The following is a 24,415-nucleotide window of genomic DNA, read 5'->3' as shown; positions in this document are numbered from 1 at the left end:
CTAGCCCAAACCTAACGCTAACGGAAAACTGAAAAAAAAATATTTTCTTTATTTCATTATGTTTGCCTATATAAGGAGGTGATAAACGCCATTTTCAAGATGGCGGCGCCCATCGGAGGACGCCGGCAGGACGCGGGACCACCGGGAGGGAAGTGAGGACCACGGAGAGGTACCGGGGGGGGGGGGGGAATCGGGGAGCCTATTTCTCTCTCCTCTGATGTGCAATCACATCAGAGGAAAGAGAAATTTAATGCATAATCGCTTTTTTTTTTTGCGGACGCCGTTATAGGTTTAATAACGGCGATCGCAAAAGCGGGGTCGGTAAAAATCAACAGATTCATGTTCTCTGGGTTCTCGGCTACCCCTGGCAGCCGAGACCCCGGAGAAAATCCGACACTGGGGGGCGCTATGTACTTTCTCCACAGCGCCGTGAATTAACGGCGCTGTGGTTTTAGTACCCGTTAAAAGGCGTATCGGCGGTCGTTAAGGGGTTAAAGTGAGATAAATATTGCACAATATTGCATACCGGCATGGTACATGACAAAATTATGACTATGTTGGCAGGCACTAGACAAATGGTGCCCTATAAATATAAGTTTGTATATGCCTGGGGTTTTCATTGTGCAAACCCAAAAAATAGGACATAAAAAAAAAAAAAAAGACTAATAGAGCTTAATAAAAATTCTCAGCAGCTTCCCAGCTTGGTGATGGACAATAATTTTTTATTAATTGGGAAATTTACCGAACGCAAAGAGAGAACATCAAGGGGACTGCTGATAAAGAAGAACAAGCCAAAATTGATTAGACGATAAAAAATATTTTTTAACGTATGAGATAGATATATATATATATATATACACACATATATATATATATATATATATAGATATATATATATATTTTTTTTTTTTTTTCAGTGTTAGATTAAAGAACAACATTTCCAATATTACACAGTCACATTTCTAGCTGATTTGTGCCATAATAAGGAAGAATAAATTTACAACTCCATATAACTTGAAATTTCAAAGTTGACAAGTGTAACATCAAGGAGGAAAAGTTGTGGAATTGTGGAAATCATAGGATCAATAGGCATGTTAATGATATGCAAATTATGAGAAATTGGGACGTTGATGAGGTTCTACACAGGGCTGTGGAGTCGGTAAGCCAAACCTGCGACTCCGACTCCTCAATTTCCCTTACACCGACCCCACGACTCCGACTCCCACATATATTGCTTATATTCAAGTGAAAAATTTATTGTAGTACAATGTGAACATCAGACACTTAATCATTTTTATGATACAATAATCAAGATATTTAGATAGAACATAATATATATTTATTGGAATACAACTTTAGAACAGAAAAAACTGTAATAAATTGTAAATATCTAATACACTATGTAATATCGATTACATATATAACACTGTGTAATAAACTATGTAAGTGGCAAAAACAGTTTTCAACAAAAACATACTAAATAACATTTGTGCAGTCTATGAATTTGTCCTAAGAAATAGAATTGCCTCCATCAGATCCTCCTTCATAGATGACCTCAAATCTGACCTAATAATTTTAAGGCCAGAGAACAACCTCTCTACACTAACTTGGGTTGGAGGCAAAGCCGTAACCACATGGGCAACATCTCTAACAATTTCCAAGTATAAAGGAATTGCCTCATGCACAGTCAGTTTTGATGAACGGTTGAATTTTTCTATTTCTTTGAGAGCAAGTGAAAAATTTTGCTGAAATATGGTTAATCTGCTTGCTATAGGAGACGGAGTGAAGTCTTTTTCCTTGCGGCAACGCTTTGCCTGCTCCATGTCATCCAAATACTTGTCAAAGTCAAAAGCCTCATCTGATGAGGATGAAGATATGGCAGCAGTAGCACTGTCAGGACCCAAGTCCTCTTGCACCTGGCAGTCCTCCTGTAGGCCACTCATCCTAACTGCTACCTCAGTCAGAGCTTCTTTTCCTTTAGTAAGGCTAGTTTCACACTAGCTTATTTTCCACGCAGCACTCGGCGCCGCTAAGCCCCACCCCCTGCCGGCTCCCTGCCCGCCCCATCCGGTCATCGCCGCCACCTATCGTACACGGCTGCATGCGATCTGCGCACCCTATCTTTAGCATAGAGTGCGCAGACCGTGCACTGGCCGTGCGCTAGTAGGATTTTAGCGTGCGCTGCGCACTTTTGAAGGTGCGCCAAACGCGCCAAAATGCAACATGGTGCGTTCGGCGCACCTTTCAAAGTGCGCAGCGCACAGTAAAATCCTACTATCGCACGGCCAGCGCACGGTCTGGGCACCCTATGCTAAAGATAGGGTGCGCAGATCGCATGCAGCCGTGTGCGATAGTAGGCGGCGATGACCGGATGGGGCGGGCAGGGAGCCGGCAGGGGGCGGGGCTTAGCTGCACCGAGCGCTGCGTGGAAAATAAGCTAATGTGAAACTAGCGTAAGCTGTTGATCATCAAGCAGTGTACGATGACTTGGGTCCACATAAACAGCTGTCAGAAAAATTTTATTTTCTAATAGCTGTGTCTCTCTCCGAAGCAGAAATGCCATCTGCGATTAAACCTCCTCTTTGGGACAAGCAAAATGGCAAGTTCTTCCACTCCCTTATGAAAATGCCAGGAGATAAATCCTCAGCTTGTAATTTTTAGTCACGGTAAATGGGTGGTTAAGCAATTCCTTCAATTCAGCCAAATGTGTCCATTGACCTTCATTTAGGGTTACCTGAGGGTTCGCCATATCTGTAAGAAACAGTTTTAGTTCAAGCAATCGCTCAATCAATAAATAAGTGCTGCCCCACCGAGTGGCTTGATCAACAATTGCCCTTTCCCAGCACGTCTCTTCAAGATGGAATCAATTTTAGGGGTTTTGACGGCAATAGCCAATTTCCTCACTTTTCCAATCAGATTTCCAGCATGTCCCTCTTGCAGACTATCTCTTATTGCCAGCTGCAGCGTGTGCACAACACAGCTCATACGATGAATATGAAAGTGTTTTGAAGCAGCTTCAACAAGATCATCTATTTCTAAAGTATAATTTTGCTGTTCTTCTGTTGTAATATGTTTGTTCCTCAGTTACATGAACAGAACTGTGGCCTTCCATCTCAAACATACTGAATCCTAAATGTTCTTCTAGCTTTTGTTCATTACTCTTATTCATCAGTTTAATTGTACTTATGTTTGAAGCATTGTCCGTTACAATAGCAAGAACCTGTTCTTTTTTGAGTTCGTAATCTTGTAGAACTTTTTCCACTAAGGCCTGGAGAAACTGGCTGCTGTGATGAGCTTTAGTATCTTTTACTGCCAATGTCTTGGTAACAATTTCTTTGTTGTCACAAACATATCGAACATTGATGGCAAAATAGTTCACTCCGACGTGTGCAGGCATCCATTTTAAGAAACATGAAGCGTCTTTTGAGAATCTTTTTAAGATCTTCAATTTGTTTAAGGGCTTCTTCAATCACTAATTTTCTAATACTTTCTCTTTCCAGAGAAACACCAAGTTTGCGGGCCATTTCTCCATTAAGAGCTGTAAAAGCTGGTTGTGCAAATAGTGATAATGGTACACCGTCCTTCACAACAAGCTGTAGGAGCTGTCTTTTAAACATATCTGCTGTCATTGTTACAGTAACTTTGTCACTTACAAAATATCTTGTTAATGATGTTTGAGATGCTCTTTCCTCATTTGCCTGGCAGGAAGTGCTGGGCGCGGGTTTCTTGGTGCTGCTGTTATCTTTCTCAGTCACATCTTTGAAAACTTCTGGGTGGAAGCGTTGTAAAATGTCTTTTTAGATTGGAAGCTCTTGTAGGAGCATTTTTATCACTGCCTGAGTATGCGCTGATTTTGGCATCACAGCATTTGTTTTCCTCTGGGTCACTTGTCATACATTGACACAAAATATTTTTCATCTTGAGTCACTGTGAAATGCTCAAATATAGTTGACTTCATGGGGAGCTTCTTAGACATTTTGTAATAATATAAATTCACTCTCAAAATAATTTTGTCCTATAAAAAATAATGTATATTATAATTCCAGCAAGAACAGGGAACCATGTACAGTGGGGAAAATAACAATTTGATACACTGACAATTTTGCATGTTTTCCCACCTACAAAGAATGGAGAGGTCTACAATTGTACACTTCACCTGTGAGAAACAGACTAAAAAAATCCAGAAAATCACATTGTATGATTTAAATAATATACATTTTATTGAATGAAATACGTATTTGATACAATAGAAAAACAGAACTTAATATTTGGTACAGAAACCTTTGTTTGCAATTACAGAGGTCAGACATTTCCTGTAGATTCTGTTTCTCTCAGTTGAAGTGTACCTATGATTAAAAATTTCAGACCTCTCCATTCTTTGTAGGTGGGAATCGACAGTGTATCAAATACATACTTTCCCCACTGTATAATTTTAGATAGAAATAAAACAAACTTTGCATAAATCAATAGTACAGATGACAAATATAAAGTTTGTAAAATATGTTATTAGATAGCTTTACTTTGAATTTCCAAGGCTTTTCTTATTAGGGTACAGCTCACTAAATGCTTCACAGTCTATGAAGAGGGGAGGAGGGAGGGAGCAAGTTTGTTGTGTATCATACTCCAGGAACAAAGAAACTGATAACAGAGCTAATAACTTGATGTTTTGGCTTCTATACCTATACAAGTCCTCATATAAGTCCTCATCAATCCTGTTGCTGTATTTTCCCTGTATATTGTATAAAAGCTAGCTTCCCAAACGTATATGAGCTCAAAGAAAAAACAAACAAGCATCAAGCATACAGAGAGAACATACAGTATACTGGACTATTGATTTATGCACAGTTTATTGAAAGTTTAAATATGCTTTAAGAAGTAATTACCTTAATCTTGCTATCCTGTTCACTCTAGCAATTCTTCTGAGAAAAGTACCTTCCTTCTTTCTGAATATGTTTGCTTGTCTGTGTTGTACCCTTGTCTGTAGAGGAGGAGCTTCACTGGTGCTAGAGTTCACCACTGACACCTCAGCTGCTGCGAACCTCATACTGCACACCCCTACACTTGAAAATAAAGCCTGCACCTTAAGAAGATGTGGTGGTGAATCCAGTCTATTTATTCCAACTATCAATTGATGTTGATGTGTTACTGAAGACGAGCAATGCCTGTCCTGGGCGTCCTTTTGGGCAGCTATGAGGTGTACCTGACCGCTGCTAAAAAAAAAAAAAAAAAAAAGAGTGTTAGTCTCTGTGCTATCCGGCTTTCATTGTTTTTGGTACAGATAAGATATGGACAGATATGGATAATTGGATAGAGCAGATTTCTATTCTGCTTTTGCTATTGAAAACATTATCTATGAGCTCAAAAACCTTTCAGGTGATGCGGTTTTTTAAAAATCTGATCTGCTTTTGCAGCTGAAAAACGTATCCTCAAAAAACGCAGCAAAAACGCTGTGTGTGAATGTAGCCTTAGGTCAGGAATAGAACAGCCATTTATAGGACATTTCATAACTTTCCCAAATTTCCTATGAAAAAATATTCAGCACTGAACTACTGTACCCAATTTATTATATATTTTAGGAGTCGGAGTCGGTCCATTTTATACTAACTCCGACTCCACGACTCCGACTCCACAGCCCTGGTTCTACAGTAGCTGAGGTGTATTATGCTTTTCTGCAGCAGATGATATGTATATCATGATGTTCTTCAGCAGCTGTGGCAAGTATTATGCTATTCTGAAACAGATGGGGTGTGTGTTATGCTGTTCTGCAGTAGCTGAGGTGTGTATTTTGATGTTCTGCAGCAGATTAGGCGTGTATTGTGAAGTTTTGCTGCAGCTGAGGTGTTTATTATGGGGTTCTGCAGCAGCTGAAGTGTATTATGAGCTATATATGTAGATATATACACCCTCACACTTGCACCCACTTTTCAATTCACAGTATTCCTATGTCAGGGGTAATGTGGGGGACATGTGACAGTTCTATCACCACTTTGGATGTGATGTGAAGGGTATATAATTAGAGATGCACTTCTACACATGAGAGGATCAGGATTGCTCCTCTATCACTTCCAATGCTGAAATGAATGACAGGTCAGTGATGGGGCAAATACCAACAGCCAATGATTGTGCAGAGGGCGGGGCTAGCTCTGGCGGTGAAATCTGAAATGCTTTCTGATGGTTTGTGAGACATTGTTTTGTTGTTAGGCTCAGTATGTGATGTCTAATTTCATTTGCAGTACAGAATGGATCGCTAAGTGCCATTCTTCAAAGAGGCCTTGTCGAGGAGACAATCCACCAATCCAACAGTCTGGAGCGTAACAATATTGTATCTTACAGTTACAGTTCTTTAGAAGGACGTAGATCTGGAGATTTATTCTGACGGAATATAAACTGACCTGGATTGACAAATGTCTTATTTCGGCTTTGCTAACTATGTAACATTAGTGATTATGGTTTAGGGTGGCATAATGTACCAGACCACTCTATTCTTAATCCCAGGTACACTAGAAGCTTGGTGTTGCATTAATTGGGTTGAGGAACCAGTGGTACTATCATTTTTCCAAAGTGTCCCAGGAGCAGTTTTTTTTTGGACATTGCTAGGCGGCATGTTGGTCCTGATATTGTGAGCAGCCTACATGGCCTAAATGTGCTACCTGCAGACTTGTCTCCCATCAAACACATCTGAACCACCATTGGTTGGCAGCTGCATGCCAAGGTATGTAAGTGCATCTATTTCTCAATGCTCAATAAATATGTCTTTAATTTTTTTTTTTCCTTTTTTTTATAATTTGCATATTATTAACGTGTCAATCCTGTGAGTTTCATTACTCCATTAGTTTTTTGGTGTTGCAGTTTCAAGGTTGAGGAGCGAATGACCATATTCAAGGTCTGCATATATCTTAGCCCAACATGCTGCTGCACTCTTTGGTTTGTATATAATACAGTCACAGCAGTTTGCACCTGTTCATACTTGCTTCATTCTTTTAGATATCCACCTTTTTTTATTCCTTACTAATCTTAACATATTGACTGAAACAAAATTGGGTCAGATTAGTCAGTGAATGGGATTGATTGTACAAGGAGAACAAGCCATCAGTCTGCGGCACCCAGAACCGAGCCACACGAATCTCCTACTACCTCCGCCATCAGGCACCTCTTCAATGTGACGTGATCTTGTTGTCTTAATTGATGTTGCGTGTGCGCACGGATCAGAAGAGGAGTCGGGGACGTCAGTAGGAGGTTTTCAACGCTCTGGTCTAGAGTAGCCACAGAAGGCCGATGTGACTGCTGGACCCAGCGTCCTGCATATCTTTTTGCACAACACTTGTTATCTGCCTTCCCCAGTTTAGTCCAGATATTTTTTTTTTTACATGATTGGTCATTGGTTTTTTTTTTTTGGATCAGTGTGCAAAAATTGATTTGAAGATTTTTCCACCAGCAAATAATTATGAACCAAGCCTTGTACAGAATTGGAGGTTTTCTATATCTTTCAATAATGTGGTACATAATAATATGCAAGACAACCATGTATTATACCAAGGGACCGCACAGCTATTAAAATAAAAGTCTATTTCTCCTATTAACTGCTGACACTGCCTGCTCACTTGCACAATGTACTGGCAGGATGAAATATTAGCAGGCTTTGGAATTCTGGCATAATCTCTTCCTTAATCTACCTTCAATTCACAGGCAAAACAAACAACTAAAGACTCCCTGGTTATTAAGGTGGGAAGCAAAAACCTTGCACACAGTTTCTGGCCTGACCTCAAACATCCCCTCCCCCTCTTTCTTGTCTGGGGGATGGAAATCTTAGTAAAACAAACAGCATGCTTAGGGAGGCGCAGGTCCTGCTAGTACCTAATATTCAACTACATTAATCCCTTCTGTGTGTGTGGAGGAGCTTACAGGGCCCAGCATTAGACTGTGGTGCCAGACTGTGGACATTCCACCATGGCTCCACACAACAGGTGGTACCCTTCTTACAGGCTGGCGGCCCAAATAGACTACATAAGAGATTTAATTGGCTTGGGCTTTTAATTAAATATTATAAAGCAGATATGATGGGTCATACAGGGGATTACCTAGAAAAGGTATGACTCTTACGTTTGGGGAGCACTGATCCTGAGGATAGGGGAACCCCAAACAGACCTTTCACTAGGCTGTGTCCATCTGGAGAGTTTCCATGCACGTACACGCTTACTTACCTGCTGTTTACCCTGAATACCAGCTCCCAGCGTGAGCATGCTGGTATCCAGGGTAAACAGCGGGTAACTAAGCGACGTGTGCGCTTAGGTACCCGCTGTTAACCCTGGATACCAGCGTCCTCGCTGGTCCTGATTGCTGGTGAGATCTGCCTTAAGGTCCCGTCACACCTAGCGACGCTATAACGACGATCCCGACAGCAATACGACACAACAGGGATCGTTGCCGCATCGCTATGTGGTCGCTATTGAGATGTCAGACAGTCCAATCTACCCAACGACGGAGCAACGATCTAGCATGTCATAGCGACCTTTGTAATGATGTCGGTGGTCGTTGGGACCCTGTCACATTGCATGTTCCATTGACGATTCACACCTCGATGAGGGATGTACTGTGTGACGCTGTATTTACACAGGCGTGGATTGCGCTCCCTTTCTCACGCCCTCTCAGCTCTGAATGGTGGACTCTACCGTGTCCTGATTGGCCGTGCATTTAAAAGAAGGTGACGTACTAGCGCTCCATTTCATTCAAAAAATACCTACCATTAACTGGCTAGAGAAGCAGCGAAGATGGAAAAGCAGATGATCCAAAATGGAGTCGCAGCCGTTGGACAAAAACAGGATCTCAACTTGGACACACCCGGGTCAGGAACAAAGAACTGAAGGGCTACTTTGTTAGCTTCTTTTAAAAGGAAGCCCGCCAATCAAGACGCTGTAGTGACCACCAATCGGAGCCGAGGTAGGCGTGGAAACGGGAACGCTAATCCCCGCCTTGTCTTGCTTCTGAGTCGATAACGAGGTCGTTAGGCTAGGTGTCAAACGTCACGATACAAGCGACTCAGCGGGACATGAGCGACCAAAGAAATGTCCAGACATTTCCGGCACGATCAGCGATACCCGCCAGCGGGGCTGGTCGCTGGTCACTGTCACACACAGCGATCACGCTGGTAAGATCGCTATAACGTCACAGTTCTAGTAACTCAGCAGCGATCTCGCTAGCGATCTCGCTTAGTGTGACAGGGCCTTTAGAGTCTAAGGTCACAAGTTTTGTGACGTAACAGCGATCTCACCAGCGAGATCGCTGAGTGTGACAGCGATCAGCGACCGACCCCCTGCCGGTATTGCTGTAGGAAAGCCCTGGACATTTTTTTGGTCGCTGGTCTCCCGCTGGCCAGCACGCATCGCTGCGTGTGACAGGCGGGAGACCAGCGATCAGCTGGTAACTAAGGTAAACGCAGGGTTTCTAAGCACTGCGCTGTGCTTAGAAACCCTCTGTGTACATTAGTTACCAGCGCGCTGATGCAGGGAGCTGGTAACTAAGGTACACATCGGGTTTCAAAGTGACGCGCGCTGCTTAGAAACCCGATGTGTACCTTAGTTACCAGCTCCCTGCATCAGCGCGCTCACCAGCGATCATGTAGCGACTCACCGGCGATCCTGACAAGTTCATATCGTTGTCGGGATCGCTGGTGAGTCACTATGTGTGACGGGGCCTTAAGGTAATGCTAGAGTGCAGCAGGCAAAGGTCATCAATGATGGGCCTCTGACAGCAGTAACTGCTAATTGCTAATGCCCAAGATAACAGTGAGGCTGTGGACCCAGTAACAGCCACTATGGTGGTAGTTCACCATAATAATCTAATGATGGCCACATACTGAGCCATGCATACATGTGTATGGAGTTTGGGAGAGGTTTCTGTTGTCCTAATGACTGACAGTCATCTAAGTTGTATGAGCACCTCCACAAATATGTGATTTCCAACAGATAAAGCAATCATTACAGCTGCCACATCGGTTCTCCTGAAAAGCAAATCTGGAGCAAGTAATGTATTAATGCAAAACCATTCTGGAAAAGCAGAGTGACATCCCCTGAGAGTTATGATGACTGTCATATCGCTTGTCACACAGCAGTCTCAGGAGCTGCTTAGTAGAACAGATGATTTTTTTTCTTTACCTATAGAGGAAATGATTTTTAATGTAGCTTTATTTCACCACAAACTGGATAAATCAATTGTTTCTCTGTCCAAACATAGCATATAAATTAATATCTGCATCTGGCAAAATATCAAGTTACAATATAAAATAATATGAATCACTAGACAGCAAGTTGGATTTGTAACTTTCGGGTTCATGAGAAGCATTTTGCTTCCTCTAAGTTAAGAGCTGTAGGAGTATATATGAGAAGATCCACCCCCATATGCTCCAGCCTGACAAGTCAACCTATGCATTATGTATTAATCTGGAATTCCAGAAGGCGGCCATTCAGATGGATGCACAGGATTGCTTCAGGTGCAGAGACAGCAGCTCAGCCTCATCCAGCCGGTATACCGAGACAGATTCATCAACAATGTCACAATGGGCAGGGGTGAGGAAACGAAAATCTGACATGAATATGACCCACATCTGCGCTTGTCTTATGATATATTTCTACCGAATAAGGGCTCATGCACACAACCCAAGTACTGCTCCGTACCACCTGTGAATGGCCGACTCGGCCATGTGGAGATGTCGCATGGCCTACACTAATGTACAATACCAATACTAGCCTGCTTCTAAGACACTTTCTCATTACATTCTATGGGTGAAAAAAAAGCTACAAAAACACTGAAAGAAGTGATATGCTACAAATTTCATTCTGAAAAAAAAAAAGCGTGTGCATGGCATTTCTGAAATCCCATAGCTTTTGCTGGTACTGTATAAAGCAGCTTTTAATTTGGCAAGAAAAACGCTGCAAAAAAGCAACTGTGAACATAGCCTTCTATTGTATTTCCCCTATAGTGATGTCTGGTCATATAAATGATTGACTACCAGCTATAATGCTCATGGCTCTGTTATAAAAAGTAGCCATGATGACAGTGTGAACAGAGCTTTATACTTTTTATGGACATAATCTTGATTTTGCCTTTAAAAGTAAGGCAAACAAAAGAAAGTCAAGTAAGCTGGGCCTACAAGGGTCCTGGACACTGTAATATACTTGTAAGATGACTATTTATATACACTACTCACAAAAAGTTAGGGATATTTATGGCTTTCGGGTGAAATTTACAGCTGATCCAAAAATGTATTCTAACCTTTTCAGGAGAAAGTAATGTGACCTTCTGGATGCACATGTCCAGCTGGTCAACATTTCAGTGCTCTTTGCACAACTTGCTGCTCTCTAACAAGGAGATGAATGGCAAAATCCACAACAGATGTTTGATCCATGAATCGCCCAATGAATTTCTGGATTCAATTACAATTGGTATCTAAACAATACTCCTCATCATGTGGTGCACATTTTGACATCATGAGACCAAAACGACATCTAACAATTGGTCAGCAGTACCTCGCCATTGCGAGACTTCAAGCAGAATGTTGTCAGACGGAAACTGCACTGAGCTTAGAGCGTCACAGAGTGTCATCAGCAGGTGCAACGGAGATACGGAGAGACTGGAAAAGTCACAGCAAGGCATAGACGTGGAAGTCCTTGGGCCACATCCCACACTGATGACCGCTTCATTGTGAACAAAGCCCTTCGGGAACCATGCGTCAAGGAACCCAAGAAATATTATTTGCTCATAGAGCTGTAGTCAAAATATATTGATTTTTGTATCATTAACCCCTAAAAGCTAATAGATTGTCAGGAAAGAAAATCCGAGACTAGAGGGTCTCTTTCATGTCAAAATGGCAGGTACAAGAGCAGCTCTGCAGTGAGGACCTCACGAAGAAACCTTACCAACACACAATATTCCGGAAGTGCAGAGAAAGTTCTTCACTTCATAATACATATAACAAGGTTTTTTTTCCAAAAGCAGCAAGGGATTTCAGGTGAAATTTCACCCCTACTATGTGGCATCGCATAGTCCGCACTTCTTACCCAACTCTTCATTGTGATTACTAAACCATTGTAGGGTATAACTAGCAACATTTCCATGTGAGGTATGAATGGGCTCATTTAGGCAAAAATTACACTGTTTGGGCACTGTGGGCCTGATTCATCATTTGCGAGGGTTATTGTCACTTTTCTTTTTTGACTTGTGGTGATCAATTTTGTGCCTTTTTTTATTTGCATTTTCAAAAATCTGTCTAATATATCTGGAAAACTAAACCACTAAAGGCAACTTGGGAAAAAAAGGAACAAAACTTTTGATGAATTTGTCGCAAATCAAAAAGTCACTCATTAAGAGGTATTCATGCCAAGAACTGGTGGAAATGTAATGATAAATCAGGCACTGTGCGTCCATGGCCTTCTATTAGGCTGTGTTCACACATAGCGTTTTTTTTGCATTTTCGCAGCGATTTTATACGCGCGATTTTGCCGCGAAGATGCAAAAAAAAAAAAAGGCACCCCATGGCATTCCGCACATGCTGTGCTAATGCTGCGGATTTTTCCGAGATGGAATTGCATCGCGGAAAAATACGCAGCATGTTCATTCTTTGTGCAGAATCACGGGAAAATACGCACACATAGGAATGCATTGTTCTGCTTACTTTCCGCATGTGGCTGTGCCCACCATGTGAAAAGTAAGCAGAACAATTGCGGATGGTACCCACGGTGTGGAGGAGAGGAGACTGTCCTCCTGGCTCTGGGTACCAAATCCCTGTAAAAAATTGAATTAAAATTAAAAAAATTGTCATATTCTCACCTTCCGATGTCCCGCGCAGCGTCCCAAGGCCTCAGTGATGCTCCCGGCAGGTCCCGTTCCCAGTGATGCATTGTGATAATGACCTTTGATGACGTCGCGGTCTCACGATACCATAGCGGTCTTGTGAGACCGCGACGTCAAAGGTCATTGTCGCAATGCATCACTGGGAACGGGACCTGCCGGGAGCATCACGATGATTGGGAACGGTGAGCGGGATGCCGGAAGGTGAGAAAATCACCATTTTTTATTATTTTTAACTTTATATCTTTTTACTACTGATGTTGCATAGGCAGCCTAAATAGTAAAAAGATGGTCTCACTTATCAAACTCTATGTTTGACGAGTGTGACCAACCTGTCAGTCAGTTTTCCAAGCAATGCTACAGATCGCTTGGAAAACGCTAGCATTCTGCAAGCTAATTACGCTTGCAAATCGCTAGTTTTTCCGCAGGAAATAGGCGGGAATTAAAATGCGGCTTTCTCACATATTTCCTGCGGAATGGAATTACGGAATTCCCGCGGCAATTCCGCAACGTGTGCACATAGCCTTACTCAGACGCATGTCAAAAGAGGTGGCTGTTCTACCTCGGTATACGCTTTGGACATCATATCAGATGGACATTATTATAAGTCAGAGGAGGCCTTTGGACACCATTGGTGGACACCATGTCATGGATCGGTCTCTCACACCAAGCTATACTGTCCATTATGAGACAAGCGCAATACAAATGTTTTTGTTGTTTGTAATAATGAGTAAGTATAGGTAAAGTTTGTTCCACAATGAAACTGCGCCCACTGTCGGGAGCATAAGCTCAGGAGGTATCCACCCAACAGAGGCCACCATTAAGATGGATGCATGCATCCATTTATGAAGGACACCTTGTGAAAAAACATATATCCTATGGTATACGTTTCTGTGCAGCATCCCTCTGTAATAGTAAGGAGCAGTCTGCTGCACTCGCCTATACAGTTAACGACTGTCAGCACAGTATAACTGTTCAAACCAAGTAAAGGCGCTCTATGCATCATGGCGGGGCCAATCACTTACAGTATATACACCTTCCCACCTGCTTATTTTCTATCTTATCTCTTTTCCTATCAAGCCAGAGCTGTCACTCAAAGATGACAGGGGTGGCGATAGAGGGAAAACAAGCAGGCGGGAGGGTGAACTTATATGATTGGCCCCAAGTGCCAGTACTTGCTTTGGACAGTCATTTTGTGCTCACAGAGTCCCTTTAAAGAGAATCTGTCACTTACTAATACCTTGTAAAAAATCTCTGAGCTCCCTGATGCAGGTGCTTTTTTTTTCGGCTTCGTCCTGCATCGCTCAATTGCAGAGATGCATTTGTTTCATGTGGGGTGCAGTATGTGAAATCTGTGGCTGCAGTACAACTGGGTGTTTCTCCAGACTTTTCTCTGGGGGCATGCACCTTCCAGTTACTGCGAATCACAGCTCTGCAGCTGATGCAGAGGCATAAAAGCCAGATTTAGGCAAAAGAAGGAGAAAAAAAATAAAACTTTCAGCCTCAATCTGGTGAATTAGTCGCCCATTGCGACCTTACAGTATACGTCAAGTAAAGCTTCATCCATAAATTGTGGCTTGCACACTGACGCTGCGTCTGTGCACCCCCTAGGTTTACTACACTCCTTAGCCCCAACTGCATGAAAAACGAATACCATACAGAATAGTAGACATGGTAATATAGTTGTGCATGGTGCAGACATACGTTGAGTGGCGCTTTTCAACCGTGCTAAAATGAAAGTGGTGTCAACTTTGCTTTATAAATACTGGCATACCACCATGTGCCACATACAAAGCATATCTACTGAAGATGGCAGGTGGAAAACTTGATTCTTTTTTTCTCTTTAGTCTTCAAAGCAATTGTCTTTTTTTCCCCAAGAATTACAAAAACGTCTGAAAATGTGTTATTGGCTTTACCACCACTATCCTTACTTTCCCTGTAATATTACACACAGATTATATATACATAATGATAGAAATCTGGAAGAGTCGGCACGTATTGCATCGCAGGCAGTGAATATACAGCACATGATGAATTACCGGCCACATGCAGTAACAAGCTGAGTCTACATTATCTGACTGTACAACCACACAAGTCTATGGGGAATGGGCAAGCGGTGTGGGAAGTGCTCACCTACATAAGAAGTTCTGTGCTACCTGCAGACAGATCATGAAATCTGTAAACTCTAAGTATATACACCGGGGCTACTGATCTCCTGTATACTGAGCGTACACACCAGGGCTACCGATCTCCTGTATACTGAGTATACACCGGGGCTACGGATCTCCTGTATACTGAGCGTACACACCGGGGCTACAGATCTCCTGTATACTGAGTATACACCGAGGCTACCGATCTTCTGTATACTGAGCATATACACCGAGGCTACCGATCTCCTGTATACTGAGCGTATACACCGGGGCGACTGATCTCCTGTATACTGAGCATATACACAGGGGCTACCGATCTCTTGTATACTGAGCGTATACACCGAGGCTACCGATCTTCTGTATACTGAGCGTATACACCGGGGCTACCGATCGCCTGTATACTGAGCGTATACACCGGGGCGACTGATCTCCTGTATACTGAGCGTATACACCGGGGCTACCGATCTCCTGTATACTGAGCGTATACACCGGGGCTACCGATCTCCTGTATACTGAGTATACACCGGGGCTACCGATCTCCTGTATACTGAGCGTACACACCGGGGCTACCGATCTCCTGTATACTGAGCGTACACACCGGGGCTACCGATCTCCTGTATACTGAGCGTACACACCGGGGCTACCGATCTCCTGTATACTGAGCGTACACACCGGGGCTACCGATCTCCTGTATACTGAGCGTATACACCGAGGCTACCGATCTTCTGTATACTGAGCGTATACACCGAGGCTACCGATCTCCTGTATACTGAGCATATACACAGGGGCTACCGATCTCTTGTATACTGAGCGTATACACCGAGGCTACCGATCTTCTGTATACTGAGCGTATACACCAGGGCTACCGATCGCCTGTATACTGAGCGTATACACCGGGGCGACTGATCTCCTGTATACTGAGCGTATACACCGGGGCTACCGATCTCCTGTATACTGAGTATACACCGGGGCTACCGATCTCCTGTATACTGAGCGTACACACCGGGGCTACCGATCTCCTGTATACTGAGCGGACACACCGGGGCTACCGATCTCCTGTATACTGAGTATACACCGGGGCTACCGATCTCCTGTATACTGAGCGGACACACCGGGGCTACCGATCTCCTGTATACTGAGCGTACACACCGGGGCTACCGATCTCCTGTATACTGAGCGTACACACCGGGGCTACCGATCTCCTGTATACTGAGCGTATACACCGAGGCTACCGATCTTCTGTATACTGAGCGTATACACCGAGGCTACCGATCTCCTGTATACTGAGCGTATACACCGGGGCGACTGATCTCCTGTATACTGAGCATATACACAGGGGCTACCGATCTCTTGTATACTGAGCGTATACACCGAGGCTACCGATCTTCTGTATACTGAGCGTATACACCGGGGCTACCGATCGCCTGTATACTGAGCGTATACACCGGGGCGACTGATCTCCTGTATACTGAGCGTATACACCGGGGCTACCGATCTCCTGTATACTGAGTATACACCGGGGCTACCGATCTCCTGTATACTGAGCGTACACACCGGGGCTACCGATCTCCTGTATACTGAGCGGACACACCGGGGCTACCGATCTCCTGTATACTGAGTATACACACCAAGGCTACTGACCTTCTGACTGCCAGATGAGGGCTGTCAATCCCAGCAGGATCACTATGATCTGATGTCTCTTCCAGTCCATTCTCGAAACAGTTAATCCTCCAGCCTCGATCCAAGGGTCAGAGTGTGGTCAGTTCTAGGCTCGATCACGTGGTCACAGGTCCTCGGGGTCTGTGTCCATGGTGTCAGCAGGTGGCCCCATTTCCCGGAGCCTCCATGCAGACGCAGCAGCCAGGCTGTGCAGAGGTGCCGGGGAAAGTTGCGCTGTGGTCAGGTGGAGCTGCTGCCAGGTGGAGCTGCACGCCCGGTGCCGGCACTGTCCGGACTCCTCCTCCTAACTTTCCCCGCACTCCTCTGCCCTCCTCTCCAGGGACTGCCTGCCCCACACACGAGAACTCGTCGCCTCAGGAGACCCACCGGCCGGCCCTCCTCTCCATGGAGGCGTGTGCCTGACTAGAGGGAGTCAGGGGAGACGTGCCCTGCAGCTACACGAGTGGGAGGGAGAGCCCCGTTCTGCGGGGAAGTGGCGCTAGCTCTGTGCACGGGGTATCACTGAGGGGCAGCAGCACAGCACGCCGCGCTGGGGGACAGCGCTCACTACTCTGCGTCCGTGTCCCTCAGTCCGGACGCCCCCGGTGCACACGGCAGAGATTCCAGCAGGTCACGTGACACGAGCAACCCGATCCCCTGATTGATGCTCCGAGTTCAGTCTGTAACAAGGATCAAAGCTCGGAGACATGAGGCCGGGCAGGTGTGCAGAGGGGCACCTGTGTCCTGAGTGACCGCAGCCAGTGATGGAGAGTGGGCGCCAATACTGGACCTACCCACCCTCCTAGGCTACTCACTGGTGCCCTCATTCCACCACTAGCCTCTGACTGCACCCTGAGGTAAAGCTATCACACCCGGACCCTAGACATTAGGGGGCACATTTAAGAATACCAATAAAGGTGGATGGGGGTCAGTTGGTGACTGAAAAATGTGACCAGAGCCCATGGTCGGCCCTAGGCAAAGTTTAAAATGGGGCCCCAAATGCTAACATTCACATCACACAGAAGCATTTCAGTTGTATTTACATGTGCTGAGTTCATGCCGTTAAGGATAGTTTCACACTAGCGTTAGGAGGTGCAGCGCATGGCCGCCGTACCCAGTGCTAAAGATAGGGTAAGCAGGTCGCATGCAGCGTCATGCGCCCATAGGGGGAGCGGAGCAGCACGGCGGCCGTACGCTGCACCGCCTAACGCTAGTGTGAAACTAGCCTTAATGAGTGTGATCGACAATATCGAAGTCGTTCAACATTTGTTTCCCGGCCTCTTTGCACCGTCTGAGAACGAATGATGGGGATAGTACGATCACTAACAGATCACCATACAGTATCATGTTATCAGCAGCACATCTACAGATTACACCCCATAGTCCTCCATATAATTTAATCTGCCCCAAAGTCCTCCATATAGTATAATACACTCCTCATAGTCCTCCATATAATATAATACACTCCTCATAGTCCTCCATATAGTATAATACACTCCTCATAGCCCTCCATATAGTATAATACACTCCTCATAGTCCTCCATATAGTATAATGCACCCCATAGTTCTTCAAATAATGTATTCCCCATAATCCTCGATACAGTCTAATGCAGCCCACATATAGTATAATGCAGCCACCTCATAGAGCATAATGCAGCCGCCCCACAGAGTATAATGCAGCCCCACCATACAATATAATGTAACCCCCCATAGAATATAATGGAGCCCTTCTCTTATAGTATAGTGCAGCCACCCCTTAGAAAATAATGCAGCCACTCCACAGAATATAATGTAACCCCCCATAGAATATAATGCAGCCCCTCCATAGAATATATGGCAACCCCCTCATAGAGTATAATGCAGCCCCTTATGTAGTATAATGTAGCCCCTCCATAGAATACAATGTAGCCCTCCCCATATAGTATAATGCAGCCCCCATAGAATAAAATGTAGCCCCTTCATAGTAAAATGAAGCCCCCATACAAAATAATGTAGCCCCCCATAGAATATAATTCAGCCCCCCCATAGAATACAATGTAGCCTCTTCATATAAGATAATGTAGCCCCCTCATAGAGTATGATTCAATAGAATATAATAAATATAATACAGCCCCCCATAGAATATAATGTAGCCCCAAATAGAATATCATACAGCCCACCTCCACCATAGAATATAATGTAGCCCCCATATTATGTGACACAGCCTCCCCCATAGAATATAATGTAAAATGTACCCTGTTGTGAATTCACTTTCTGGCCTGCCTCTGGTTGCTAGTGAAGGTAGTGGAGCTGGTTGTATTGACAGAGGAGTCACAAGTTCTCTTTCCGGGCTCCCTCTGGTGGTTACAGGAGGTAATGGAGCTGATCTAATTGACAGAGGCCTGACACCTGATAATGAGGATGACGATTGGACATCTGGAGTCTCTGACTGGATTTAAGACAGCCGACTCCCTCTATCCCTGCTGGTGATTTTTCCTGCCTCCTGAGGTCTTAGTTTCCAGTTCAGTCCCTGCATGCTCAAGCAAGATAAATGTTCTTTGCTATTGTTCACATTTGATTTGGTTTTGTCTAGAGTTGAGCTACTTTGGTCGGATCGGGTTTCATGAAACAAAATTTGTTTCAGATGAAACTGGCCCGACTAGGGCAAACAAAGTCGGAGTTTTGTCCGAAACCCGACCACAGTGCAAGTCAATGGGGAATAAAAGTCGGCATTGAGTGGATGAATGTTATCCGCTCAATGCCGACTTTTATTTCCCATTGACTTGCATTGGGGTCGGGTTTCGGACGAAACTCCGACTTTTTTTGCCCTAGTCGGACCAGTTTCATTTGAAACAAATTTTGTTTCATGAAACCCATCCGATCAAAGTCGCTCAGCTCTAGTTTTGTGTGGTCAGCCAGCCCCGGCTGGGGCTGTGCTGATTTTCCATCCTTATGTTACTGTTTGTGTCAGTTTGTTTTTGTCCCTTATTAGATTGGCCTCTTTTTGCTCTGCTTTCAGAATATGCCAGAGTGCTGATATAGTGGGAGAAGTCTAGTGACTTCAGAGTTTTTGCTATCAGAAGTGTTGGACATTTTTGCAGGGTTTTTTGCATCATTGCAGACAGTGTCTTTCCTTTCCTGTCCTTTCTAGTTAGTGTGGGCCCCATCGTTTGCTCAGCCTATTTTCCTACCTGTGTTTGTGTTTTCATCTTGTCTCACCGATAATATATGTTTGGGGGCTGTCTATTCCTTTGGGGTCTGCTCTGGTGCAGTTTAGATTTCCCCTTTTCTTGCTTTAGGCTTATTTAGTTCTCCTGTTGTGTCGAGGTGTCTAGAATCATCGTAGGCATGCTCCACGGCTACTGCTAGTTGTGTGGATAGGATCAGGGGTCTGCAATCCGCTTAGTTACCAACCTCTCTGGTTTTCTGTAGTTTAGCTTGGTCTTGTTTTCCTCCTTGGTGACCCAATCATAACAGTACTCCCCATGGTATATAACACAGCCACATAGTATATAGCCCAGCCCCACATGGTATATAGCACAGCCCCACATGGTATACAGCACAGCACCACATGGTGTACAGCACAGCCCCACATGTCATATAGCACAGTACCACATGGTATACAGCCCACCATGGTTTACAGCCCAGCCCACCATGGTATACAGCCCACCATGGTATACAGCCCAGCATGGTATACAGCCCACCATGGTTTACAGCCCAGCCAACCATGGTATACAGCCCACCATGGTATACAGCCCAGCATGGTATACAGCTCACCATGGTATACAGCCCATATCCTACTTCATCCCATCAGCAGAGCTACCGGACTACTACCACTAATATCCCACATCATCCCGTCAGAGCCACCAGTCTACTACCCATAATATCCCACATTAGCCAGAGCCACCGGACTACTACCCCTAATATCCCACATCATCCCGTCAGAGCCACCAGATTACTACCCATAATATTCCACATCATCCCATCAACCAGAGCTACCAGACTACTACCCCTAATATCACACATCATCCCATCAGAGCCACCAGACTACTACCCCTAATATCTCACATCCCATCAAAGCCACCGGATTACTACTCCTAATATCCTACTTCATCCCATCAGCCAGAGCTACCGGACTACTACCCCTAATATCCCACATCATCCAGTCAGCCAGAGCCACCGTACTACTACCACTAATATCCCATATCATCCCATCAGAGCCACCGGACTACTACCCCTAATATCCCACATCATCCCTTCAGCCTGGGGTCAGAACCAGAGCGCTGAGAGGAATTGCCATAACTTCCATACATGGTTTCCCTTTGAGGGAGGACTGGCGTCAGAACCAGAGCGCTGAGTGGATTTGCCCTGACTTCCATACCAATGATCCCTTTACTAGAAGCCTGGGGTCAGAATCAGAGCGCTGAGGGATTTACCCTAACTTCCATACTGGAGATCCCTTTAAGAGAGGCCTGGAGTCAGAACCAGAGCGCAGAGTGGATTTGCCCTCACTTCCATACCGGGGATCTCTTTAAGAGGGGCCTGGGGTCAGAACCAGAGTGCTAACTGGAATTGCCCTAACTTCCATACCAGTGATCCCTTTAAGAGAGCCTGGGGTCAGAACCAGAGCGCTGAGTGGAATTGCTCTAACTTCCATACTGGAGATACCTTTAAGAGAGCCTGGGGTCAGAACCAGAATGCTGAGAGGAATTGCCCTAACTTCCATACCAGGGATCCCGTTAAGAGAGCCTGGGGTCAGAACCAGAGCACTGAGTGGAAATGTCCTAACTACCATATCAGGGATCCCTTTAAGAGAGACCTGGGGTCAGAAACACAGCACTGAGTGGAACGGTCGTAACTTCCATACCGGGGATCCCTTTAAAAGAGGCCTGGGGTCCGAACCAGAGCGCTGATGGAATTGCCCTGACTTCCATACTGGGGATGACTTTAAGAGAGGCCTGGGGTCAGAATCAGAGCACTGAGGGATTTGCCCTAACTTCATAGCAGAGAGTCCTTTAAGAGGGAAGATGTGCCTATGGGATGGAGGATATGTGATGGGTATATGGGCTGGGGGGGATTCATTTCTGTCATGTGCTCTCTGCTCCTTTCTGGGGGGCAGACAATGGCTGGGAGCTTGTGTTCCTGGGGATGCTACATTTCTCCCACCTGGTCAGTGTCTGCTGAGGTGTTGTGGAGTGGGGAAACTGTTGCTCATAGCAACCAATCACAGGTCAGCTTCTTTTAAACAGCTCTGGTGAAATGAGAAATGCTTAGTGATTGGGTGGGGCTATGTGGAGTGGGCATGGCCAATACACACATACATACATTCTGTCATGATCCAGGACGGGGTTTCGCTTTGGCCCGTCCTGGTCAGACTGGGGGTTAATTGTTCTGCCTCTATCTGGCAGAGGGCGGCTATTTAATTCTCACTGGACCTAGGTCCGGTGTCAGTTATACTCCTGCCCTCGGCTGAGTTAGTTGACCTCTTGTATACGTGTGCCTTGTGCCTGATTACTTGTTGCTTGTTTGGTTGTGATCCGGTTCTGTCCTTGTTACGAGTTCTGCCTGCCCCTCTTGTACCGCTCCGCTCTCATGTATGACTCTCTGCTTGTGACTCGACTGCTCTCTGCTCATCCCTTTGGTACCTCACCGCCCTCTTGTGTATGACCTTTGGCTTTGTCTGACCTCCCGTCTGTTTATCCCTCCTGTACCTCGTTTGCCTGTACTCCGTTTTGCCCGACTTTGAGTTTTCTACCTTCTCTGAAAGCAGGACGTTAAGCCCCACCCCCTTGCAGTCACATGACCATAGGTCCTGTGCCGGCTTGCTAAACTTCAGCGTTCAGGTCCTGTGCATCTGTGTTTTCCGGCTGTTCTTGTCCTCAGGGGTCCCTACAGTGCGGGTGAGTCCCTGCTTAGCGGAGGCTGTACGCCGGCGCTGTCAGGATCCTGATATTTTAACTGACGTTACCATTTTTTTTTTTTTTCTCTGCTACCTTTCTCCTGTGTGTGTGATGGATCCTATGCACGCTCTTTCTGAGCAGGTAAAGCACCTGACTCAGATGTCTCAGAAACTCCTTGGAGAACAACGAGTCCTGGCTCAGTCTCAGCAGCTGATCGCTGACACTGTGCAGGGGGTTTTTCATCAGGGGCTCGGGAGGTTACATTAATTTCCCCTGAGTCTCCGGTTAAGTAACCGGATACCTTTTCTGGAGACAAGAAAGAATTCAGAGTTTTTAAGGAGGGCTGTAAGCTTTTTTTTTTTTCATTAAGACCACACTCTTCTGGGGATGAAAGTCAGAGAGTGGGGGTCATTATGTCTCTGTTAAGGGGAGCCCCCCAAGCTTGGGCTTTCTCCCTTCCGACCACGGCCCCTGAGCATAGGACTGTGGATGTATTTTTTGAGGCCCTGGGGCATATTTATGATGAGCCTGATCGGATGCGTATGGCTGAGGACATGGTGATGAGTGTGTGCCAGGGGAAGCACTCAACCGAGTGGTTTTACTCAGAGTTCAGACGATGGGCTGCTGAGGTCTGCTGGAATGATGCCGCCCTCCGGGGTTTGTTCCGTAGAGGCCTGTCTGAACATCTGAAAGATGCCTTGGCCCTCCACCTGATTCCCTGGAGGAGGCTATGACACAGGCCGTCCGAATGTATCGCAGACTACGGGCGACGGGAGTGATGCAACTTGAGACACTTATTCTCCCAAGGAAAGGGAGCCAATCCTACATTGGAAATCACGGAGATGGGGACCATGGACCCCAAAGAGAATGAAAGGAGACAACTGCGCGTGGGTAAAGGCTGCTTTCACTGTGGCGATTCTGGACATTGGAAAAAGGATTGCCCCTCCCGTACACTAACCAACAAGCGACTGAGCCCGGGTGATTGTCGTGAAGGTCACCCAGGCTCTCAGGTACCCTTTTCTGCCTTCTCTAAAATGTTGTTGCAAGTGGAACTTTGTTGTGGGAATGTCTCCACATCCACTTCTGCCTTCGTGGATTGCGGATCATCTTTGAACTTTATTGACTCTGACTTGGTGTCCAGGTGTAAGTTAGGGACAGTTAGGTTGGAGACTCCTATTCACATTGTTGCCATTGACAAAACACCACTGGTTAAGAATGATGTTATGTTTTGTACTGAAGAGTTTCTCCTTAAAGTGAGTTCCTTGCACCAGGAACATATTTCATGTTTTGTGATGGACTACCTGCCTGCGGAACTGGTGTTGGGGTATCCCTGGTTACAATTGCATAATCCTGTGATCAATTGGGAATCTCGGGACATTGTTAAATGGGGTCCCTATTGTTCTGAAAAATGTCTGGTTACTGTGTCTGTGTCGTCCCTGGGTCTGGAAGGTATTCCGGGGTGCCTGAAAGACTATATGGACGTTTTCTCTGAGAAAGAGGCTGAGGTTTTACCACCACACCGCCCATTTGATTGTGCCATTGACCTAGTTCCCGATGCTAAATTGCCCAAAGCTCGCTTTGTATAACTTTTCGGGTCCAGAACAGGCTGCGATGAAGGAATATATTTCCGAGAGTCTCCGTAAGGGACACATTCGTCCTTCTGTTTCTCCCGTGGCGGCAGGGTTCTTTTTTGTAAGGAAAAAAGACCGTGGTTTACGCCCATGCCTCGATTTTCGTGAGTTAAATAAGATAACTGTGAGGAATACGTATCCCCTTCCACTTATTCCTGATTTATACAACCAGTTATCCGGAGCTAAGTGGTTTTCGAAATTAGATCTATGGGGGCGTATAACCTTATCAGAGTCCGGGACGGAGATGAGTGGA

At 45.2% G+C, this 24,415-nt stretch overlaps 1 protein-coding gene across 1 annotated transcript in view; it reads right to left on the bottom strand.

Moving 5' to 3' along the window:
- Positions 1-17,429, bottom strand: part of FRAS1 (Fraser extracellular matrix complex subunit 1) — a 692,624-nt gene extending 675,195 nt beyond the window's left edge. The window contains exon 1 of the mRNA XM_073542109.1: positions 16,635-17,429. Within this exon, the coding sequence (XP_073398210.1) occupies positions 16,635-16,704 (70 nt within the window). The 5' untranslated portion in view covers positions 16,705-17,429. The remainder of the gene's footprint in view (positions 1-16,634) is intronic.
- Between the last annotated feature and the right edge of the window lie 6,986 nt (positions 17,430-24,415).

The sequence above is a fragment of the Dendrobates tinctorius genome, unplaced genomic scaffold (genome assembly GCF_039654945.1).
Source record: "Dendrobates tinctorius isolate UK_male_01 unplaced genomic scaffold, ASM3965494v1 ptg000011l, whole genome shotgun sequence".
NCBI lineage: Eukaryota > Metazoa > Chordata > Amphibia > Anura > Dendrobatidae > Dendrobates > Dendrobates tinctorius.
Note: the sequence above shows the minus strand (reverse complement) of the source record. Positions and strands in the feature narration are given on the sequence as shown.